We start from the raw sequence: 19844 nt of genomic DNA on the forward strand, positions 1-19844 counted from the left end.
GCACTAGCAATGGGTTACTAAATGTCAGCCTACAACTAAAGGGAAAGTTTGAAGCTGGTAGAACTGAATCACCTAAGTCTATATATACAGCAAGTCAAGTCCTATGCAGGTTTGTGGGAGGAGACACGGCCGAGGCGTGGTTTATGCGTGACACTGCTTGGAGCCAAACTAGAGAATGTAGAAACAGGGATTTAGAGAGAACAAGGAAAGGCAGACTAATTTAAATCAATCACTTCAACATGCCCTCCCTCACACCCCACACCGCCGTTTGTAGGCATTGGAATTACAGTCACGCAATAGCACAATAAAAAGACATATTTTTTCGTCAGTGGCTTGCCTGAACGCACTGTGAAAGAAGGCGAGAATGCACATCCAGAGTGCACACACTGCCCCAACTTTAGTCACCCCTGAACTGGCGGGTATTTTTGGGGGGCTCCAAGTCACGTCATCCCGCTGCTCCGCCCCAAAACCGCCTCCTGCACGTACCAGTCGCAGTTTTGAAGCAGAGTGACTTGACTTGGTATATATAGACTTAGTGAATCACTGTTAATAAGTTCATTGACATGCAATTTCAGGAGATTGACTGAAAAATACAAAGTAATACTGCAAAAGAGAAACATTTCACCTCCTGATTCAACAGACAAGAACAGGCAAGAATTGGTTTACCAACAGAGTGGTGGATGAGTGGAACAGACTTGGGTGCCGAGACCAAAGATACATTCAAGAAGAGGTTGGATAAATTCAAGGATAATGAGGTACAGGTAACTCTCGATTTACGTGAATTTGGTTTACGCGTTTTTTAAATAACGCGTGGTCCAAAATCCAAATAAATGTTTAATTTACACGTTTTTTCATTTATACGTGATATTTTATGGAGTGTCCACCAGATGTCTCACGCAACTGGACTCACACGGCCACACAGCTGAGCTCAGTTCTTCCCGCGCGCCACTTGAACAACAATACAGTACCCACGCTACTCAGCAACAACAACAACACCCTCGCTGCTGTGCTACCACGAGGGGAAGGGCAGCCAGAGGAGGAACCACGAGAGGAGAGGAGTCAGAGTGATACAGTAGGCAAAGGTACAAACCTACCTCTTGTTGGATTTACTACATTGTTTTGGATTTACGCCACCTCTTCAAGGACACAATACTCGCAAATCAAGAGTTACCTGTATTTCAACCTCCCCTCCTCTTGCTATGTCCTCTCCCCTTTCCTCCAGACCAGACATAACACTCCTAGATCAAGTTCTCAAGCCTACCTGTTTCAGTGGCGTGGTTAGTAGGTGACTGCACAGATGAGATATCTGCGCCTCTCCAGGGTGATGAAGGAAGTGTTGAGGCCTGTGTGTAGGCGGGGCGCTGCTCAGCCAAATGTTTGTTTACAGCGCCGTGCCATTGAAGATGCAGATGCCGGCGGCTGAGTGGTACCGTGCTGGGCCCACATTCACCGCGTGATGGACGACGCAGGTTCAAATCCCCACGCTACCACCTGGGATTTTTCAGTCACCGCCGAGTGGCTTAAAACTACCCACATGCTGTCCTGAAGACCACCCATCAACCCGGACTCTAGAGGAAACCGTCCAAGTGAATCAAGAAGGAGTTCCGGGGGGCAGCATGAGCCAAGAGAAGATGGCGCCACTATAAACACTTGCCTGCGCCATGACGGGCTGAGGCTGAACACCATCCAGGCCCCTCAAGCAAGCCTGCCAACGCTATAGGCATAGACGTAAAAAAATAAAAAAATAAAAAAAACATATTCCTTATAATGAAGATACTATCGCCGTATTTCAACTAAATATCAATTGTTTATATTTACAATTCCATAATTATACATAGGAAGTGTACTTTAGGTTAACTGAAGACATATTGAACGTCAAAGCGACGCGGAAGATTGGCAACGCTGGTTTCTCCCAAGACCGCTTCCTATCCTACCTGGAAGTGATGAAACACACCCAAGGAATTCTCCAAACTGCACATGACGTCACCAAGCCTGGGAGAGCACTAGGATGAAGCCCACCGAGTGCCTCCTATTGTCCTGTCAACATCTACCTTTCCTTCCTTTTTTTTTTTTTTTTACAGCAGAGGAGTCAGTTCAAGGGCATTAAGAAAAAGGCAACAAATTAAAAAAAAAAAAGCCCACTACTCACTGCTCCTAAAAAGAGTTAGAGGAGTGGCTGAAAGAGAGGTCAATTTCGGGAGGAGAGGTGCCCTGATACCCTGCTGGAAGTATGCCTTTGTACAGCCTGTGCCTAAGAAGGGTGACCGCTCCAATAGCTTTACTTTCCTGTCTATCTAAAGCTTTTGAATCAATCCTTAACCAAAAGTTTCTTAAGCATCTATCCACTTTTGACCTTATCTCTGATCGCCAGTATGGGTTCCGCAAGGGGCGTTCTACTGGTGATCTCCTAGCCTTCTTAACTGACTCTTGGTCATCCGCTCTTAACCGTTTCGGTGAAACCTTTGCTATTAAGCTGGACATATCAAAAGCCTTTGATAAGGTCTGGCACAAGTCTTGCTTTCTAAACTACCCTCCTACGGTTTCTATCCTTCTCTCTGTACCTTTATCTCCAGTTTCCTTTCTGACTGTTCTATTTCTGCCGTGGTAGACGGTCACTGCTCTTCCCCTAAACCTATTAACAGTGGTGTCTCACAGGGTTCTGTCCTATCTCCCACTCTCTTTCTGTTGTTCATTCCCTGTTACTGCCAGAAGGCGGAATGAATGATCAGTGGAAGGTGAAAGGGAAAGTATGAGAAATAAGATAAATAATAAATAATGAGACGAATAAACGACGGTGCAGAGAACGAGAACAGAGACTTTGGCTGTGGTGCGTCATGGTGCTTCACGGCAGCTCAGCGTTGAAGGTGCCAAGCCAGCATTTCAGTATTGTCTCCATAGCAAACAAAGAACATATGGCAGGGTTGACGCAGCCACATGAGCATTTCTGATGATTCAACATGTATGACGGGGTGCTCGGAGGAGGCGAGGAAGAGCAAGACAGCAACAGTGAAGGGTGGACGTCCCTTCTCGGCCTCACTGTCTGCCTCTGTATGAGCTCCACCCAGAGGACCACAAGGAAGTTGGAAAGTTTGGTTCAGTGGGCGCAACATCTGTGGTCATATGCTGGAGAGAGACAGGAGGGGAAGGAATTATAGGAGAAGGGAACAGTTGGAAAGTTTTGTTTAGTGGGCTAACATCTGTGGTCATATGCTGGAGAGAGACAGGAGGAAGGAATTATAGGAGAAGGAACAGTTGGAAAGTTTTGTTTAGTGGGCTTAACATCTGTGGTCATATGCTGGAGAGAGACAGGAGGGAAGGAATTAGAGGAGAAGTGAACAGTTTGAAAGTTTTGTTTAGTGGGCGCAACATCTGTGGTCATATGCCAGAGAGAGACAGAAGGGGAAGAAATTATAGGAGAAGGGAACAGTTGGAAAGTTTTGTTTAGTCAGCGCAACATCTGTGGTCATATGCCAGAAAGAGACAGAAGGGGGAGGAATTATAGGAGAAGGGAACAGTTGGAAAGTTTTGTTTAGTGGGCGCAACATCTGTGGTCATATGCCTGAGAGAGACAGAAGGGGAAGGAATTATAGGAGAAGGGAAAAGTTGGAAAGTTTTGTTTAGTGGGCGCAACATCTGTGGTCATATGCCGGAGAGAGACAGGAGGGGAAGGAATTATAGGAGAAGGCAACAGACCCCAGGAGACGAGACACAACCCCAGATTAATACCTGGTACCCATTCACTGCTGGGTGGACAGGGGCGTAGGGTATCGGAAAAGCCGCCCAAATCTTTCCACTCCGCCCGGGAATCGAACCCGGAGTCTCTCGGTTGTGAGCTGAGTGTGCTAACCACTGCACCACGAAGCCTCCCAGGAACACAAGGAACAGAGAGACGGAGACATTTAGTAGGCCCAGAATACATAAGGGCAAGCGCCTGCCGTGGTATAATTCAATCTTTGCTTATTTGCCTGATTATACACGCTCTGTGGTTATAGATTAATAAGTAACATACCGTATTTTGCGGCATATAGCGCCCACCTTTTTCACATAAGAATACCTCAAAGTTTACCCCTGCGCACTATACGCCAAATGTACAAATCTTTATTTATTTTTTTTCTTCTTTGGGGTGTTTTTAAGGGTCTGTTTTTTTCGTCTTGTCCAATAACAACTGCAAACTTACTTTTATTATTGTTTATGATCCTTCGTAGTCCATAGCTGTCTTACAATATGTTACCATAGAATACAGGGCGATCAAATAACTACTATACAGGTAACTCTCAATTTACGCGAGTTTGGTTTACGCGTTTTTTAAATAACGCGTGGTCCAAAATCCCAATAAATGTTTAATTTACACGTTTTTTTCCACTTATACGCAATATTTTGTGGAGTGTCCACCAGATGTCTCACGCAACTGGACTCACACAGCTGAGCTCAGTTCTTCCCGCGCGCCACTTGAACAACAATACAGTACCCACGCTACTCAACAACAACAACAACAACACCCTCGCTGCTGTGCTACCACGAGGGGAAGGGCAGCCAGAGGAGGAACCACGAGAGGGAGAGGAGTCAGAGTGATACAGTAGGCAATAAAGGTACAAACCTACCTCTTGTTGGATTTACTACATTGTTTTGGATTTACACCACCTCTTCAAGGACACAATACTCGCATAAATCCAGAGTTACCTGTGTAACGTACCCGCCGGCACACCAACACCGCGGAAGCCAGTTAAAAGCCAACTGGGAAAATTGTGAATACCCCCTTGTACATGGCCATGGTTATTTACCGAATCCAGTTTCTCCTCAGCTGAAACAATACCCGTAGCGGTTAAAATGATTTAAGTCGGTAAGGGAAGAGAACGAGAAATACGAACCACAGCTTGGGTTGGCACCCATGATATGAATCCACTCGCTTTTATATATATTTATACGTTACGTCCTAGAAAATAAGGGAAAATTAAGTTTAGAATTAACACACAAAAAGACAACCTCAGAAAGGCAGAGGAAGGATAGATTAACCCTTTATCGCATGCATTTTGATTTCACAGAGAAAAAAAAATTTCAGTGTTGTATTAGCAGAACATTTCCCTTTGTTGTAAATATCAATTGATTATTTTGTGAAAAAAAGTGGCATTGTGGGAATTACTGAAACGTTCCCATATCGGTGATATCCGTGTACCGCTGTAATTTCTAAAATATTTTTAAAAATATAGTGAATTTATCAAATGTGCATTCTTACTGAAAAAAATTGTTTGAATGAAAAATGATAATTGCAATATGTTTTTGTTATCTATTTAATACAAATTTGAAAATTTCACATCAATACCTTCCGTTTTCTTATCATTGTAGCAATATTCAGTATTACACTAAAGGAAGAAGTACATTTTTTTTATACTGATTTTAATAAGAAATTATTTCAAAGTAAACATAAAATATAATGAGGTGTGAACCTAAATTCAAATGGTTATCCTAAAACTGAAAATATATATAATAATAAATAATTAATTGTTCAACTCAATTACATCACATTCTTTGTTTTGCATAACATAAAATATAAATTCCTTTGTTCTGAGATAAATATTTCAGATCTCTTTATTACTGGAGATTTTCATATTTTTTCACTCCTGCAGATCAATCAATGTATGCACTCAAAAATAAGTAAAAGAAAACAAAATACATAGAAGCAAACGAAAACTGAAATTCTGGTGCATTTCTACTGTGGCAGATCTTTCAAATCATACTGAACTCCATGAAACTCAAGGAAACATCTCTTCTCACTGGTGCTGCAAAGGTATACTTGGCACTTTAGGCACCATGTTACAGGAGATGATTTGCAGGATGGGTTTTTGCATCTCCCTCTTTTAGGAACATTGATTGGGAAATGTCCAATCTGGTCTTCTCTTACTGGCTTTGGTGGAATTGGTTTTGTGTTGTGGCCTTTTTGCTTCTTTTCTACCAGTCTTTCATCGACTGATGCACTTGATGGTCGACCTCTTCGTTTTCCTGATAAAGGTTTGTCTTGCATCCTCAGACATGAAGACAATACTAATTTGAAATCATGGAGGTTCAAATATTTTGCACGTGCATCCAAAGCCTGGATGTCCCTTCTGTATAGCAGCCAGGCATTACAAATGCTAAGATCTGCAAAATGAAAGAATATTCTGTGGTACCATTTTTTAGATCTAAAAAACATTCTATAAAATGCAATGAGTGCATCCATTTTATCTACTCCCCCCATGTTTGCATTGTAGTGTTTGATGAGAGCAGGGCAGTTTACTTGAGTTTTTTCTGTTGTGGATACTGATTTATCCCAACGAGGTATATTTGTGACTGGCTGAGCAGATCCCATGGTAGACATGATGGTACATAAGTTGCTGTCATTCCACCGAACAACCCTTACACTCTCTGGACAAGTTTCTACTTTTCCATCATATTCTACAAAAGCAGACTTTCCTTTTGCCTTCAAATCTTTATCAGGTATCATTCTCAATCCAGAAAGCCTATTGGTGCGAACAGTTCCCATGCATAGTATTCCTCTTTTATACATCTCAAAATACAAGGGAATTGTTGAGAACAAGTTATCCATGTAAAGTCTATGGTTCTTGTGGGTAGGAATAATTGATGCTAATTTGCACACAGTATTAGCACTGGATTTCAAATCAGGGAATCCATCGACCTTAGGAGTTGATCCAACACAAACTTCAAAATTGTGTACAATGCCATGGTTATCAGCAAGAGTCCATACTTTGAAACCCCAAGGGTTGGGCTTTCCTTTGATGTAATATCTTGGACCTCTTGTTCCTTTATATGGTATCATTTGTTCATCCACGCACACATTCTTATCCATAGGGATCATATTGTACTTGGAATTTAGGTGGTTCAAAAGTGGCTTAACTTTGTACAGTTTGTCATATTCTGGCGTTCCTTTGGCAGGGCACTGTGAATTATCTGCGAAGTGAATACATGACTTGATTTTTTCCCACCTAGCACAGGACATGTAGTCTATTACAGCCCTAAGGTTTGCATCAGAAGTCCAGTATCTACGATGGCTGGTCATTTTAACGATACTCATGTAGATACAAATGCCTAAAAATACCTCTAGCTCTTCTACTGTTAGAGAAAGTGGTTTGCTTGGGTCACATTGCAAGGCATATCTATTGCTCTCTTTACATATTAGTGTCAGTAATTCTCTATCAAAGAACTGCCTGAAATATTCTACTGGTTGTAATGCATTATCTCTGCCTGATATATAACCCCTAAACTCTGGAATATTTTTTTCATTATTCTCATTAGGATCACACTGTTTCCAATTAATTTTGTGCTTCAGGTTACTATAATCTTCTACCTCCTCATCCCTTTCCACCTCAGAAACATGAACTACTGAAGGTGTGGTGACTGTTACGTCTGAAGAATTATCATGTCCATGAACACTGATATCATTTGCAGCAGTATTACAGTCAACATCTTTAGTGTCTTTATTCTGTTTAGCATAGGTAAGAAGGGCAAGTCTTTCTTGTGTTGCCTCATTAGCTGCAGGTGCTTCTGAAGGTAATGCAACAGAGTCCAAAGGAAGCAGCGTTCTTCTTCTTGATCGCCCAGTGACAACCTTCTCTTCATCTGCAACGTAAGAAAAATTTACATGTTAGACATCAACATATTACACACTGATAAAAATTAAATCTACATTTAGGATATGAGCTCAACTGAGAGAGAGAGAGAGAGAGAGAGAGAGAGAGAGAGAGAGAGAGAGAGAGAGAGAGAGAGAGAGAGAGAGAGAGAGAGAGAGAGAGAGAGAGAGAGAGAGAGAGAGAGAGAGAGAGAGATAGAGAGAGAGAGAGAGAGAGAGAGAGAGAGAGAGAGAGAGAGAGAGAGAGAGAGAGAGAGAGAGAGAGAGAGAGAGAGAGAGAGAGAGAGAGAGAGAGAGAGAGAGAGAGAGAGAGAGAGAGAGAGAGAGAGAGAGAGAGAGAGAGAGAGAGAGAGAGAGAGAGAGAGAGAGAGAGAGAGAGAGAGAGAGAGAGAGAGAGAGAGAGAGAGAGAGAGAGAGAGAGAGAGAGAGAGAGAGAGAGAGAGAGAGAGAGAGAGAGAGAGAGAGAGAGAGAGAGAGAGAGAGAGAGAGAGAGAGAGAGAGAGAGAGAGAGAGAGAGAGAGAGAGAGAGAGAGAGAGAGAGAGAGAGAGAGAGAGAGAGAGAGAGAGAGAGAGAGAGAGAGAGAGAGAGAGAGAGAGAGAGAGAGAGAGAGAGAGAGAGAGAGAGAGAGAGAGAGAGAGAGAGAGAGAGAGAGAGAGAGAGAGAGAGAGAGAGATTTTTACCTTGAAAATCAAGCATCAAATCGTGCCTGAACTGGGCTTCATCATCTTGGGTGAGTAGATATTCATCACCACTGTCTTCCACATCCTCAGTATCTGAATATTCTGAGTCAGAGCGGGGCTCATCTCTACAGGCATAATCTATGCACCTAGGGCGCTACGGAAGACTGTCCTAAAAATTTGTAGGATCTATGCCGCCTGGAAGAAACAGAAACGTAATTAGAGCAACAGTATAATATTTCATAAAATTATCGTAGTGATGAACATGAGTAGTCTGGAATCTTATTGCAATATATAACACTCTTCGTCGATATCGGCACGCATAAGGTGATAATAATGTGTCTTATACACAAGTCACCGATATCGTCACGTTTCAGAGTCGTTATTTTTTGATATGCGGTTGGTGAGTACAACAATATGGTACACTTAAAGCAAAAAAAAATCGATATCGAAACGTTTGAAAATCACGCCAACATGGGTTCTGTACACAAGTCACCGATATCGTAACGTTTAAAATTTGATCCGTCATTTCCTGACTATCATCACTAAAGCGAATATGCACCAACTGAATAACTCATCATACACTAGCAAATAACATGTAATTATTGGGTATCAATAACACTTACCTGAGGTTGAGGGTTGAGCCATAATTGTGGAAGGATGCGCAGCGCGTCCACCCCCTACGTGACGGCACCATGTACTGGTAAAAAACATCCATAGAGTTGGCGCGAACGCCATCTATTGAGATATACCTTAAATATTTTAGTTACAGGAACAAATACAAAGAAAACGACGTACTCACTTCGCGAAAGAAAACAATTTTTTTATGACTAACTGGTGTAAGCGTGAAACGTACCGATATCGATGAGAAACACGAAATAGGGTTAATGTGCCAAGCTGAAAGGCGAGAAGGGAGAGTGTTGGAACCTGGTGAAGGCCACGTCAGAAGCAAAGGTAACCAGGCAACCGCGCCAGCTGGCCAGATTCATTCTGGACTTAACCTTCCCGCACGGCAGGTAAGCTCACAGCTCGCTAGAGTCCTGAGTGCCTGGAAGTGAGAGATAGCCCTAGCCGATGTTCATTAGTGATTCATTCTGGACTTAACCTTCCCGCACGGCAGGTAAGCTCACAGATCGCTAGAGTCCTGAGTGCCTGGGAGTGAGAGATAGCCCTAGCCGATGTTCATTAGTGATTCATTCTGGACTTAACCTTACCACACAGCAGGTAAGCTCACAGCTCGCTAGAGTCCTGAGTGCCTGGGAGTGAGAGATAGCCCTAGCCGACGTTCATTAGTGATTCATTCTGGACTTAACCTTCCCGCACGGCAGGTGGCGAGAGACAGCTGAAGGCCGGTGTCCAGGGGTAGGGAAGGCGAGGGCCCACCATCTTGAAGCCGCCCAATTGAGAGTCGGGAAATGGACCCAGACGCCAGTGGTTAACCCTCACAGCGTCGGCGTCGTACATGTACTACACAGGCTGAGTCACCTTCCCAGCGTCGGCGTCGTACATATACGACGCGACAATTTACGACACACACCGTGACTCAGATGTCATTTTTGACACTTTTCATGACTTAAACCTATGTCTTTTCAGCATTTCTGACATAATGGGAGAAAAAAAAATTTTGAAAAGTGCCGATGCTGGGGGGGGTCACGGGTGGGAAATGTTCCGACGCCATGGGGGTTAACAAGGGTCATGCCCTCAGTCATGAGTGCCTGAACTGAGCAAAGGTAAGGGCGAGACACTCCAGTCCCTGCCGCCCCCGAGACCAGCAGGCTTGTGATGGGAGTAAACGGCTCCAAAACCCCCCCTTTAGGCACGGCACAACAGCATATTGTGTAAATCTCAGGCCTCCACCAGCTGAGGGAATTGTGTCAAACGGGTAAGGGGCACCCGCTGTGTGGACGAGGGGCTAACAGTGACGTCAACCCCCCCCCTTTAGCTGTGACAGTCTGATCTTTCCCTCATACTAAACTCTTTTCTTCCTATTTTTTTATGAGTGTTTTTTGTGTGTGTGCACGCCGATGCAGGAAGTTGAAATCGGATTGTCTAGTCAATCGGGCGGTAGCCCTGTGATATATACCTACATATGTTCATCTCTCTCGTGTGTAGCATTTATCCATAAGGATGTTAGGGATTAGAAGAAAGATTTTCAATTTTGTATTAACCAAAACATGCTACCCTCCCATCGGGAGTGAGGATTATTGTTAGGGGGAAGGGAACTTGGGAAGCAAACCAATAAATTGTCTTCTGCCTATGTCCTGTATTAATGCATACAGCCTTCCTAGCCTACGGTGCAGTCTCGCAATCTCCCCCGCCACGACCTCCGAAGGTAACCACGACCCCACACTACCAAACTTGGGACTGAGGATACCATCTACCTCAAGGAACAACCCATAGTAAGCTGGGGAGTGACGGACACTATCTACCAGGTGGGACAGTTGTTAAGGTCAAGTGTTTCCTGGCCTGCCAGGGCAGGGAGAGTCTGGGAACTAACCAGTTAGTTTAGTTCCGTCCCACCTGGTTCACAGAACTGCCGTTCCTCGCTTACAGGCTTTGGGGGTTGTGCCATATTACAACCTCCTGGTGGCAGCTTACAGAGAGGGAACAGCAGGGAATCAAACCCAGCGTACACTCTCTGTGAGGCTGAGGAATAATAGCGTCACTATTCTTCCTCTTCCTCCCTTTTTTTATTTTTCAACAGGTGATGGCCAGGGGTCGAACCCGGGGCTGTTACACCAGTATATAAATGAAATCAATGGAAGATCATCCATGCCTTGCTGTTATCCCTTTTTTCCGTCGGGGCCCGGGAGCCGACACGACCCGGCCACCATTCGCTTTGTTTTGAATGACTAAGGAGCACTTGCCAATTCAAGCAGTACAAGCTACATAAAAAATCATTAGAAAAAAAATATCCATGTGTTCATTTTTAATTATTAATATTAGTGAGAATAATGGGGTAAATATGATATCAGAAACTGTACATCATGAGTCTTGTACGAGGAGTTATTTCGCGCAGTACCAGCCCGGCCGCCATTTGCATTGTTTGAAAACCACACAACCACACCCACACAACAAACAGCTGCATGCCGCGTGTCACCAGAACCATGTGAATTGTGTCTTGCCTAGTTGTCTGTCATAACCTACGAGTGATTGTGGGAATAATATGCTTATTATGATATCAGAAGCTGTGCATCATCAGTATGTACGGGGATGTATTTCTCACAACACCAGCCCGACCGTCATTTTCATTGCTTTACTCAAGGACACTTGTCAATTCAAGCAGTACAGGTTACACCAAAAATATATAAATTTCGGGAAACTGTACATCGTCAGTGTTCTTTAACCCGGTGGTAGCAGCGAGGGGCCAAATTTGTGGCTTTACCGTGTAGCAGCGACGGGCCAAATTTGTGGCTTTACCGTGTAGCAGCGACGGGCCAAATTTGTGGCTTTACCGTGTAGCAGCGACAGGCCAAATTTGTGGCTTTACCGTGTAGCAGCGACGGGCCAAATTTGTGGCTTTACCGTGCAGCAGTGACAGGCCAAATTTGTGGCTTTACTGTGTAGCAGCGACGGGCCAAATTTGTGGCTTTACTGTGTAGCAGCGACGGGCCAAATTTGTGGCTTTACCATGTAGCAGCGACGGGCCAAATTTGTGGCTTTACCGTGTAGCAGCGACGGGCCAAATTTGTGGTTTTACCGTGTAGCAGCGACGGGCCAAATTTGTGGTTTTACCGTGTAGCAGCGACGGGCCAAATTTGTGGTTTTACCGTGTAGCAGCGACGGCCAAATTTGTGGCTTTACCGTGTAGCAGTGACAGGTCAAATTTGTGCCATGATATAAACCCCCCAAAATAGATGATACATAAACTGATCACAAATGCTTTGATATATATTATGAAATGGCTTGTGTGAGGGTGATTTTTTCTCATTTTTCTCGCTTGGAGGGACCATTAAGAAACATGATCCCCGGGTTAACCGTACATATTTCTGAGCATTTTCAGAACTTTTTTTTCTTTCCAAAATTGTTGCCATAAAGTTTGGGGTGCACGTTAAGGGGCTATTACACTGGACAAATTATACGTGGATCTTCAGTCAAACCACAATTTCCGCTGGCGTGGTTCTCATTTGTTTCTTGTTATCACTGATGATGATGATGAGTAATACCGTCGTCCTTCGGTGAAATCTACCGTAGCTTTGGAAGACCGTGGACGCGTCAGAAAACCACGGAAATAGGAGAACCACGCCAGCGGAAATCGTGGTTTGACTTAAGATCCACAGAAAATTTGCCCAGTGTAATAGCCCCTTTATATGTCGGTGCGCGTTATACAGTAATATTCGGAACCCTGGTGATCCGGGGTTAAACATCCCGAAGACCCCATTCACGCCTGCACTGTGTTCCATCCCGACTCTTCCTCTTCCAAGTATTTCTACCCACATGCTGTCCAGTAGACCACCTTTCAACCCGGACTCTAGATTCTAGGATCAAAGATGAGCTCCGGGAGGGCAGCATGAGCCAGTGCAAGATGGCGGCACTATAAACACTCGCCTGCACCAGAACGGGCTGGGCCGACCATCAGGCCCCACCGGGAAGAAGCCTTGGGCCGAACATCAGGCCCCACCGTGAAGAAGCCTTGGGCCGAACATCAGGATCCACCGGGAAAAAGCCTTGGGCCGACCATCAGAATCCACCGGGAAGAAGTCTACCGGCGCAATAGGCCACGACGTAAAAAAAATAAATAAACAAATAAAAAATAAGAAAAAAAATTCCTCCACTTTTCTCCTATACACATCCTTCCCTGAGGCCACTGATGCACGATCTCTCACCTGACAGTTCTTTCATACCCTTTTCCCTCTTCCCACTCCCTCTCAATTTCCATTTCTCTTTCATTCTAATTTTGGATACTCCCATGAAGTGCTCAGATCAGTTAAACTTGGGACTGCATGGTGGGTTTTAAGGGACTGAGGGGTGAGACAGGAAGGGAAAACACTTATATATAATGTCTTTGACTCCCCAGGAAAAAGATAATTGGGGCTGAGACTGGGGGACTGCATTGGGGACTTGTGGGGGCTGGGTAAATACTGTTTGGGGAGATAAGTTCCTCCCACAACTTGTGCATCAATTACATCCTGTCTCAACCTGGTATCCACAGCTATATATATATTTTTTTTTTACAACAAAGGAGACAGCTCAAGGGCACAAAAAAAGGAAACAATAATAAAAAAAAAGCCCGCTACTCGCTGCTCCCAAAAATAATCCAAAGAGGTGGCCGAAAGAGAGGTCAATTTCGGGAGGAGAGGTGTCCTGATACCCTCCTCTTGAAAGAGTTCAAGTCGTAGGCAGGAGGAAATACAGATGAAGGAAGATTGTTCCAGAGTTTACCAGCGTGAGGGATGAAAGAGTGAAGATGCAGGTTAACTCTTGCGTAAGGGGCTTGGACAGTATAGGGATGAAAGAGTGAAAATGCAGGTTAACTCGTGCATAAGGGGTTTGGACAGTAAAGGGATGAGCATGAGTAGAAAGTCGTGTGCAGCGGGGCCGCGGGAGGGGGGGAGGCATGCAGTTAGCAACAGTCTGTATATAATCTATTACACTCCTCATGTCTCCCCTTGTCTACCTAGTGTGAATTGGCTTGTGCTGGAAGAAGGGGTTTGCCAAGAACAAATCCCCCTCAACACAATCAAGGTAGTATTGTACATTCCTATCCATACCCCACTTCCAGTCATCACCAGGCATCTCAAAGCTACCTACTACAAGCCGTCCTGTAGTGAAACTCTCTAGGGTGGAAGAGAGATGAGTTCCGGGGTACAGTATGAGCCAACTAAGATGACAACACACCTGGGTTGGGGCCAACTAGCAGGCCACCAGAGTTGCCAGGCTGGGGACTGCAAACCCGCTACATCCCTCTCCGAAAACCGCCAAATCCCGCCAGACCAATTTGCTTACCCGCCCCCCCCAACCCACCCACCCCTCCAAAAAAATAACAGTAGACTTTTTCATAATCCGTAGACTTTTTCAATATCCAGAACATTTTTATTTTTCTAGAATTAATTAACATAAGTAAACCTAAAACAATATAGTATCAACATTTTACACTGGTCCCTTATAATTTCTAAACAATGCCATATACCTACTAATTACCCATAAAAGAAACAAATATATATTTCATGATACTGAATAAGTTATTAATGGCAATGAATAAAATGCTACTTTGATAAGAATTGTGCTGTGCAATAGGAGATATAATTAAATCTATCTTTAACCTATACGTATAACTATAATTATTTTCCTCCATAGTTTTATAATTCAGGGAAATCCAGGTCCGCGTCCTTACGGTATATGACTTGAGTGAAAAGGGCTAACATTGGTGATATCGGCACAAATTCTTGGCAATATATGCCGTTTCACGACTCAGGAGTTGTTTATTATGTCCGCATATCATAAACATATATGGAAATTTACTTCCAGAAGGGCAAGGAAAGGGAAAGGGAAGGGAGACGGAGCAGGGAGGGGGGGACAGGGGTAAGTGGGGGTAGGTCGCAGGCAGGGAGTGACCTGACTCAGGCTGTGAGGGCGGGCAAGGGTCATCATTAGCAGCTGAGTGCGAACATTCTTCTCGTCGCTCGCCAGCAAGCTATGTTTTATGAATCATGACCTCGAAGATCATTTTGGTAGTAAGGATGATTTTAAATTTACTGGAGACTGACAAAAATACGCCAAAAAATCGCCAAGCAGGACAGAAATCAGCCAAAAAAACGCCAGCCCGCCAGCATCAATTTTTGTCTGCCATCGATCAGGTGGGTCCGGCTGAGTGAACTAGGAAGGTAACTTGATTAGTACTCACCTGATGTTACGTAGCTTGGGCTTCAGCGTAGGGACAAAGGTACAGTTAGTGGCTGGGTCCAAGTCTTCAATGGGCTCATCCTTCACGCACACATCCTCCTCCTCCTCCTCCTCCTCCTCCTCCTTCTTGATAGCAGTCTCGTCACACTGGGAGAGGACATCTTCGGAGTGATCGCTGTGAACAGATAATTGAGGCATCAAAGTCACACTAAGGAAAATAGTGACAACAATATGGCATGAGCACATTGAAAAATAAAGTAAAAGTAAAATAAGTATGCAAGACAACAACAAACACGGAAGTCAAACAATCACTTAACCCGGTGGTAGCTTGCCAGGCTTAACATATAATAAAAAGGCTAGTACTAGTCCAATATTTAAATAGTGCAATGTAACTTTTCATAGGACTGAGTACTTTACAGGAAGGGATATTTAGGTGTGTAGCCATATTTACTAGTAGACATGCATTGTTTTGTTAGATAAAAAGTTTTCTCTTGAAATGAATAAGTCGTACAGTTTCAAAGGGTAATTTCATCATCAGCTTTGCATGTAATTAATCTGTTTGTGTTTCTACCAAATCTAGAGATAAGTCATTGGAATTTGGTTTTCTTTTTCTCATCATTAATGTACTATAGTCTGTTGACGGAGCCTGTTCACCTGGTGCCTAGGCAGCGTTTGTTACGGCTCCTGTGATTGGCTGCACCCCTCCCTCCCTCACATGTCCACCGTGACGCTACACACTTGTATTTTCTTCGTCATAGCTCGTCTCTTATTCACGACAGACCACTTTAGTTGGTACCGTTGGACTCAGCAGTAATTGCACAACTCAGTTATGTTTATCTAAACTCGATAAAATAAAACAAAGGAAATGTGATGAGTTGAAGTCACACGACAACTCCGAAATATTTATAACACGGTTTACTTATCATCGCCTTTCTCATCAGTCTTTGAACCAGGGCTGAAATAAATAATTTCATCTCATAGAGCAAAGTCTCCTGAATGCTATGGTGCGATCAGATCATAGATAAAACGTGACATGAGCATAACACAGAATGGTTTCTAAGGATGAGTACAGCGACGACGCATGACTGCCCGCTGCCTGGCCGGCCGCCGCTGGTGGTGGTGCAGGCCAGGCTAATTTTCGTCTCCTTATTTCTTGCGTATACGCTTTCTTTCTTCACCCTAACACTCTCTATTACTTATTTACATCGGCTTTCATTACTCTTTCCTTGTATGGTTTATCTGATATCCACGTATTCTTTCAGCAAAGAAGAATTAACGAAAATATTGTGATAAGAGAAGATAAGGCAGGAAATAGGTAGGATTGAGTGACAGAGAGGGAAGGAAGAATTTGTCATGATGTAAGAAAAATGAGCAGCTGGTCATGATTGGTCCTGCCAGCATAGGAGTAGTATTTTGAACAATGCATCTGCAGGAGGTCTAGCGAGGAAATAACCAAATAGCCTATTATATCAGATGCTCCGTGAACAGACTATAATGACAGTGCATGTGGCGGGTACTGGAAGCTTGAAATGTGCCATACTATTTGCCTGAGCAGCGCCATCTTCCCCTCTGTTGTTGTGGCCCTGAACTGCTGCCGCCTTCTTTAAAATAACAAGAAGAAAAAAAGTGGCTATTCCCTGCCAAGCCTGGTAGAAAAGACTGCTCTCACCTCACGCTATCCACCAGTGAGGGCGGCTGCTGTGTGGTGAATGATGACACTTGGTTGTCTACCGGCTCCTCCTTTACGTCCACCGGCACAAAGTCAAAGAAGGGCTCCATCACGTCCTTCCTTCCCTGCAGATAACAAAGGTAAAGGATGAGCTTGCTTTAGGAGGCAGTTGTCACCACATCTGGCAGTGACTAATATACAAGTAATGACACTTACTTTTTCACAGCAAACAGGAAAATACAGAAAAATAAATACCTATCCAGTACTATACACTACACATAGGCTTTTGTCCTTCCCTGTAGATAACAAAGGAAAAGGATGAGCTTGCTTTAGGAGGCAGTTGTCATCCCATCTGGCAGTGACTTACTCTTTCATGGCAAACAGGAAAATACAGAAAAATAAATACCTATATCCAGTACTATACACTACACACGGCTGTCTCCAAACATTATCTTGTACACTCTAAATCACCCTTCTGGTCCCTTCCTGGAGAATTTTTATGAAGATATGACTGGAGAGAGTGTTCATAATGATTTGTTATTTAAATCAAATTGTGTGAACTGTCTTACTGACGTTTATAATCAGGTGACACAATATAACAATGTGTGTCCGATCATAGAGAAGTTCATTACTGTCAAGGATGGATCTCTCTGGTTTAAAGGTGAAATTTTGACACTGAAAAGAGAGAAACTTCGCAAGGAATGTAAACGGAGAAATGAGTGGTCTGTTGTGGCCTGGGAGGATTATAAAAATGTGAGAAATCGCTATACTGTAATGACTTGATAAGTAGGAAAGTTTTGTTTAGTGGGCGCAACATCTGTGGTCATATGCCGGAGAGAGACAGAAGGGGAAGGAATTATAGAAGGGAACAGACCCCAGGAGACGGGACACAACCCCCGATTAATACCTGGTACCCAATCACTGCTGGGTGGACAGGGGCGTAGGGTATCAGAAAAGCCGCCCAAATTTTTCCACTCCGCCCGGGAATCGAACCCGGGCTCTATCAGTTGTGAGCCGAGTGTTCTAACCACTGCACCACGAAGCCCCCTTGATAAGTAGGAGTAAAAGAAATTATTATCATACTATAATTCTTGAGGCAGGATCAGATATGAACAAATTATATCAACTTTTCAATAGTCTTACTGGTACTACTTAGAGAAGAAAGCTTCCCGATGGTTTCTGTGATAAAGATTTATCGGATAACTTTTGCAATTTTTTCAGGTTATTATTTTTTTTAGAACACGCACCTTTATCTGATACTATACCCGGCCCAAACCTTCACAAAACCCTTTGGGTAAAGGTGCGTGATCTAAGAAAAATAACCGCGCGTGGTGGACCTGGTCTCACATGCGTGGACTAATGACTAACTAAACGTACCATCGCTAACCTAGCGTACCATGGCTAACCGGATCATTGGCAACACTGCTCACTTCCCAATGGCCGCCACCAAAACAAAGCGCGCGTATGTATAATGTGCCTTTTCACGACCTTTACCACTTTTTGTTTACTTTTAAGTTTTTCCACCTTCATATTATTGTTAAGGGACATGTATTTCATCCCTTAACTATAATATGGAGGCATAATATCATATTTTGGAGGCGCGGAGTGATTCTCAATAATTACCCAAGTGAGTAAGTACAAGAGTACCTGGCTACCCCTTCTTCAACATTACCTTAAGTTAAGTAACTGACCTATTACCTTGTGTGCGGCGTGTTTGTGTTCAGCAGAATAATATATCAGCAGAACTCCGTGTTGCACTGCTGCCTGCAAAGAGCTCCGGCCCTGCTGCCTACGTCTTCCTGCTTAAGGGCGTTGAGAAGACCATGGAAGCACGTTCTCGAGAGCCCGAAAGGCTGGGCTGCTGCAGTCATCGGCAAGTTCGTGGTGGTCAGCAGGATGATGGCCGCGTTGGGTCATGGGCGGGCTACACACACACACACACACACACACGAGAGGCCCAGCAGCAAACTCCGACCCCCAGACACCAATCCGCGCGGCTCTTTAAAAAAATCAAAACAATATACAGGTACCGGTACCATACTACCAGTACCGATACTAACGGTACCAGCTATACGGTACGGTACCGGTACCAGACTGCTCGGTGGTGTCATGAGACAGCCGCTATAATAAGACATCCTATCCTCATCCGTGTTTGTAACTGTGTTTGCAAACATTGGGTTCCGCGCATGCGCAAATCAGGATGGGATGTCTTATCATAGTGGCTGTCTCATGACACCACACCGGTACCGAGCAGTCTGGTACCAGTACCGTATCGTATGGTACCGGTACCAGTTTGTTGTTTTGATTTTTTTAAAGCCGCGCAGATTGGTGTCTGGGACGGAGTTTGCTGTTGGGCCTTTCGTGTGTGTGTGTGTGTGTGTGTTGCCCGCCCATGACCTATGATCCATCCTGGTGACCACCACGAACTCTTGCCGATGACTGCAGCAGCCCAGCCTTTCGGGCTCAAGAGAACGTGCTTCCATGGTCTACTCAACGCCCTTAAATTATTACGGAAGAGAATATAAAAGAAAGTTGGAAAGAGACTAACACAACCCTAATACCTAAGAAGATGACACCAAAATAGGACGCACTATTAGGGCAGGGGAGGATGCTAGAGCACTGCAGAAGGATCTCAACAAACTGTCAGCTTGGTCAGAGAAATGGCAGATGTTAACATCACCAAGTGTAGCGTACTAAGTGTAGGAACACGCAACCTATTACACAGGTATAGTTTAGACTCCACAGCAATAGGCAGGCCTGAGAGTGAAAGGGATTTGGGAGTGTTAGTGAACTCTGACCTAAAACTAAGGAAGCAATGTATTAGTGCGAGGAATAGGGTTAACAGGGCATTAGGCTTTATTAACAGGACGGTAACCAACAGGAGTGCAGAGGTCATCCTCAGACTCTATTTAGCGTTAGTTAGGCCACACTTAGATTATGCTGTCCAGTTTTGGTGCCCACACTACAGAATGGACATCAACTTGCAAGAATCAGTTCAGAGGAGGATGACCAAGATGATTCAGGGGCTGAGGA

At 44.1% G+C, this 19844-nt stretch overlaps 2 protein-coding genes across 6 annotated transcripts; both read right to left on the reverse strand.

Moving 5' to 3' along the window:
• Window positions 1–49: 49 nt before the first annotated feature.
• On the reverse strand, window positions 50–8466 carry LOC127003663 (piggyBac transposable element-derived protein 2-like). Of its 3 annotated transcripts, none has more exons than XR_007757264.1 (3): window positions 8303–8466; window positions 4498–7611; window positions 50–997 (listed from the first exon to the last, which is right to left on the reverse strand). XR_007757264.1 is itself a non-coding variant. In XM_050870577.1 (2 exons), exons 1-2 carry the CDS (start codon window positions 8316–8318, stop codon window positions 5708–5710), a joined length of 1920 nt encoding a protein of 639 aa, XP_050726534.1. In that variant the 5' UTR covers window positions 8319–8466; the 3' UTR covers window positions 3366–5707. The 3 variants fall into 3 exon arrangements, 1 of the variants encoding a protein (XP_050726534.1); XR_007757263.1 differs by having other exon boundaries at window positions 50–976; window positions 4483–7611; XM_050870577.1 differs by lacking the exon at window positions 50–997 and having other exon boundaries at window positions 3366–7611.
• LOC127003664 (uncharacterized) lies at window positions 1310–18846 on the reverse strand. Of its 3 annotated transcripts, none has more exons than XM_050870581.1 (4): window positions 18510–18831; window positions 16812–16936; window positions 15144–15317; window positions 1310–1714 (listed from the first exon to the last, which is right to left on the reverse strand). In XM_050870581.1, exons 2-4 carry the CDS (start codon window positions 16919–16921, stop codon window positions 1696–1698), a joined length of 303 nt encoding a protein of 100 aa, XP_050726538.1. In that variant the 5' UTR covers window positions 16922–16936; window positions 18510–18831; the 3' UTR covers window positions 1310–1695. The 3 variants fall into 3 exon arrangements, with proteins under 3 accessions (XP_050726538.1, XP_050726537.1, XP_050726536.1); XM_050870580.1 differs by lacking the exon at window positions 1310–1714 and adding an exon at window positions 8784–8999 and having other exon boundaries at window positions 18503–18846; XM_050870579.1 differs by lacking the exon at window positions 1310–1714 and adding an exon at window positions 8787–8999 and having other exon boundaries at window positions 18510–18833.
• Between the last annotated feature and the right edge of the window lie 998 nt (window positions 18847–19844).

Source organism: Eriocheir sinensis, chromosome 26 (genome assembly GCF_024679095.1).
Source record: "Eriocheir sinensis breed Jianghai 21 chromosome 26, ASM2467909v1, whole genome shotgun sequence".
Classification (NCBI taxonomy): Eukaryota; Metazoa; Arthropoda; class Malacostraca; order Decapoda; family Varunidae; genus Eriocheir; species Eriocheir sinensis.

Excerpts from the sequence above, each read along its gene's own strand:
- LOC127003664 (XM_050870580.1), bottom strand. The coding sequence starts at position 16,921 with ATGGAGCCCTTCTTTGACTTTGTGCCGGTGGACGTAAAGGAGGAGCCG. Across the intron at positions 15,318-16,811 it reads TCACTGGTGGATAGCGTGAG|CGATCACTCCGAAGATGTCC; the intron begins GTGAGAGCAGTC and ends ATCTGTTCACAG. Across the intron at positions 9,000-15,143 it reads CCCAAGCTACGTAACATCAG|TACATGGTGCCGTCACGTAG; the intron begins GTGAGTACTAAT and ends GTTTTTTACCAG.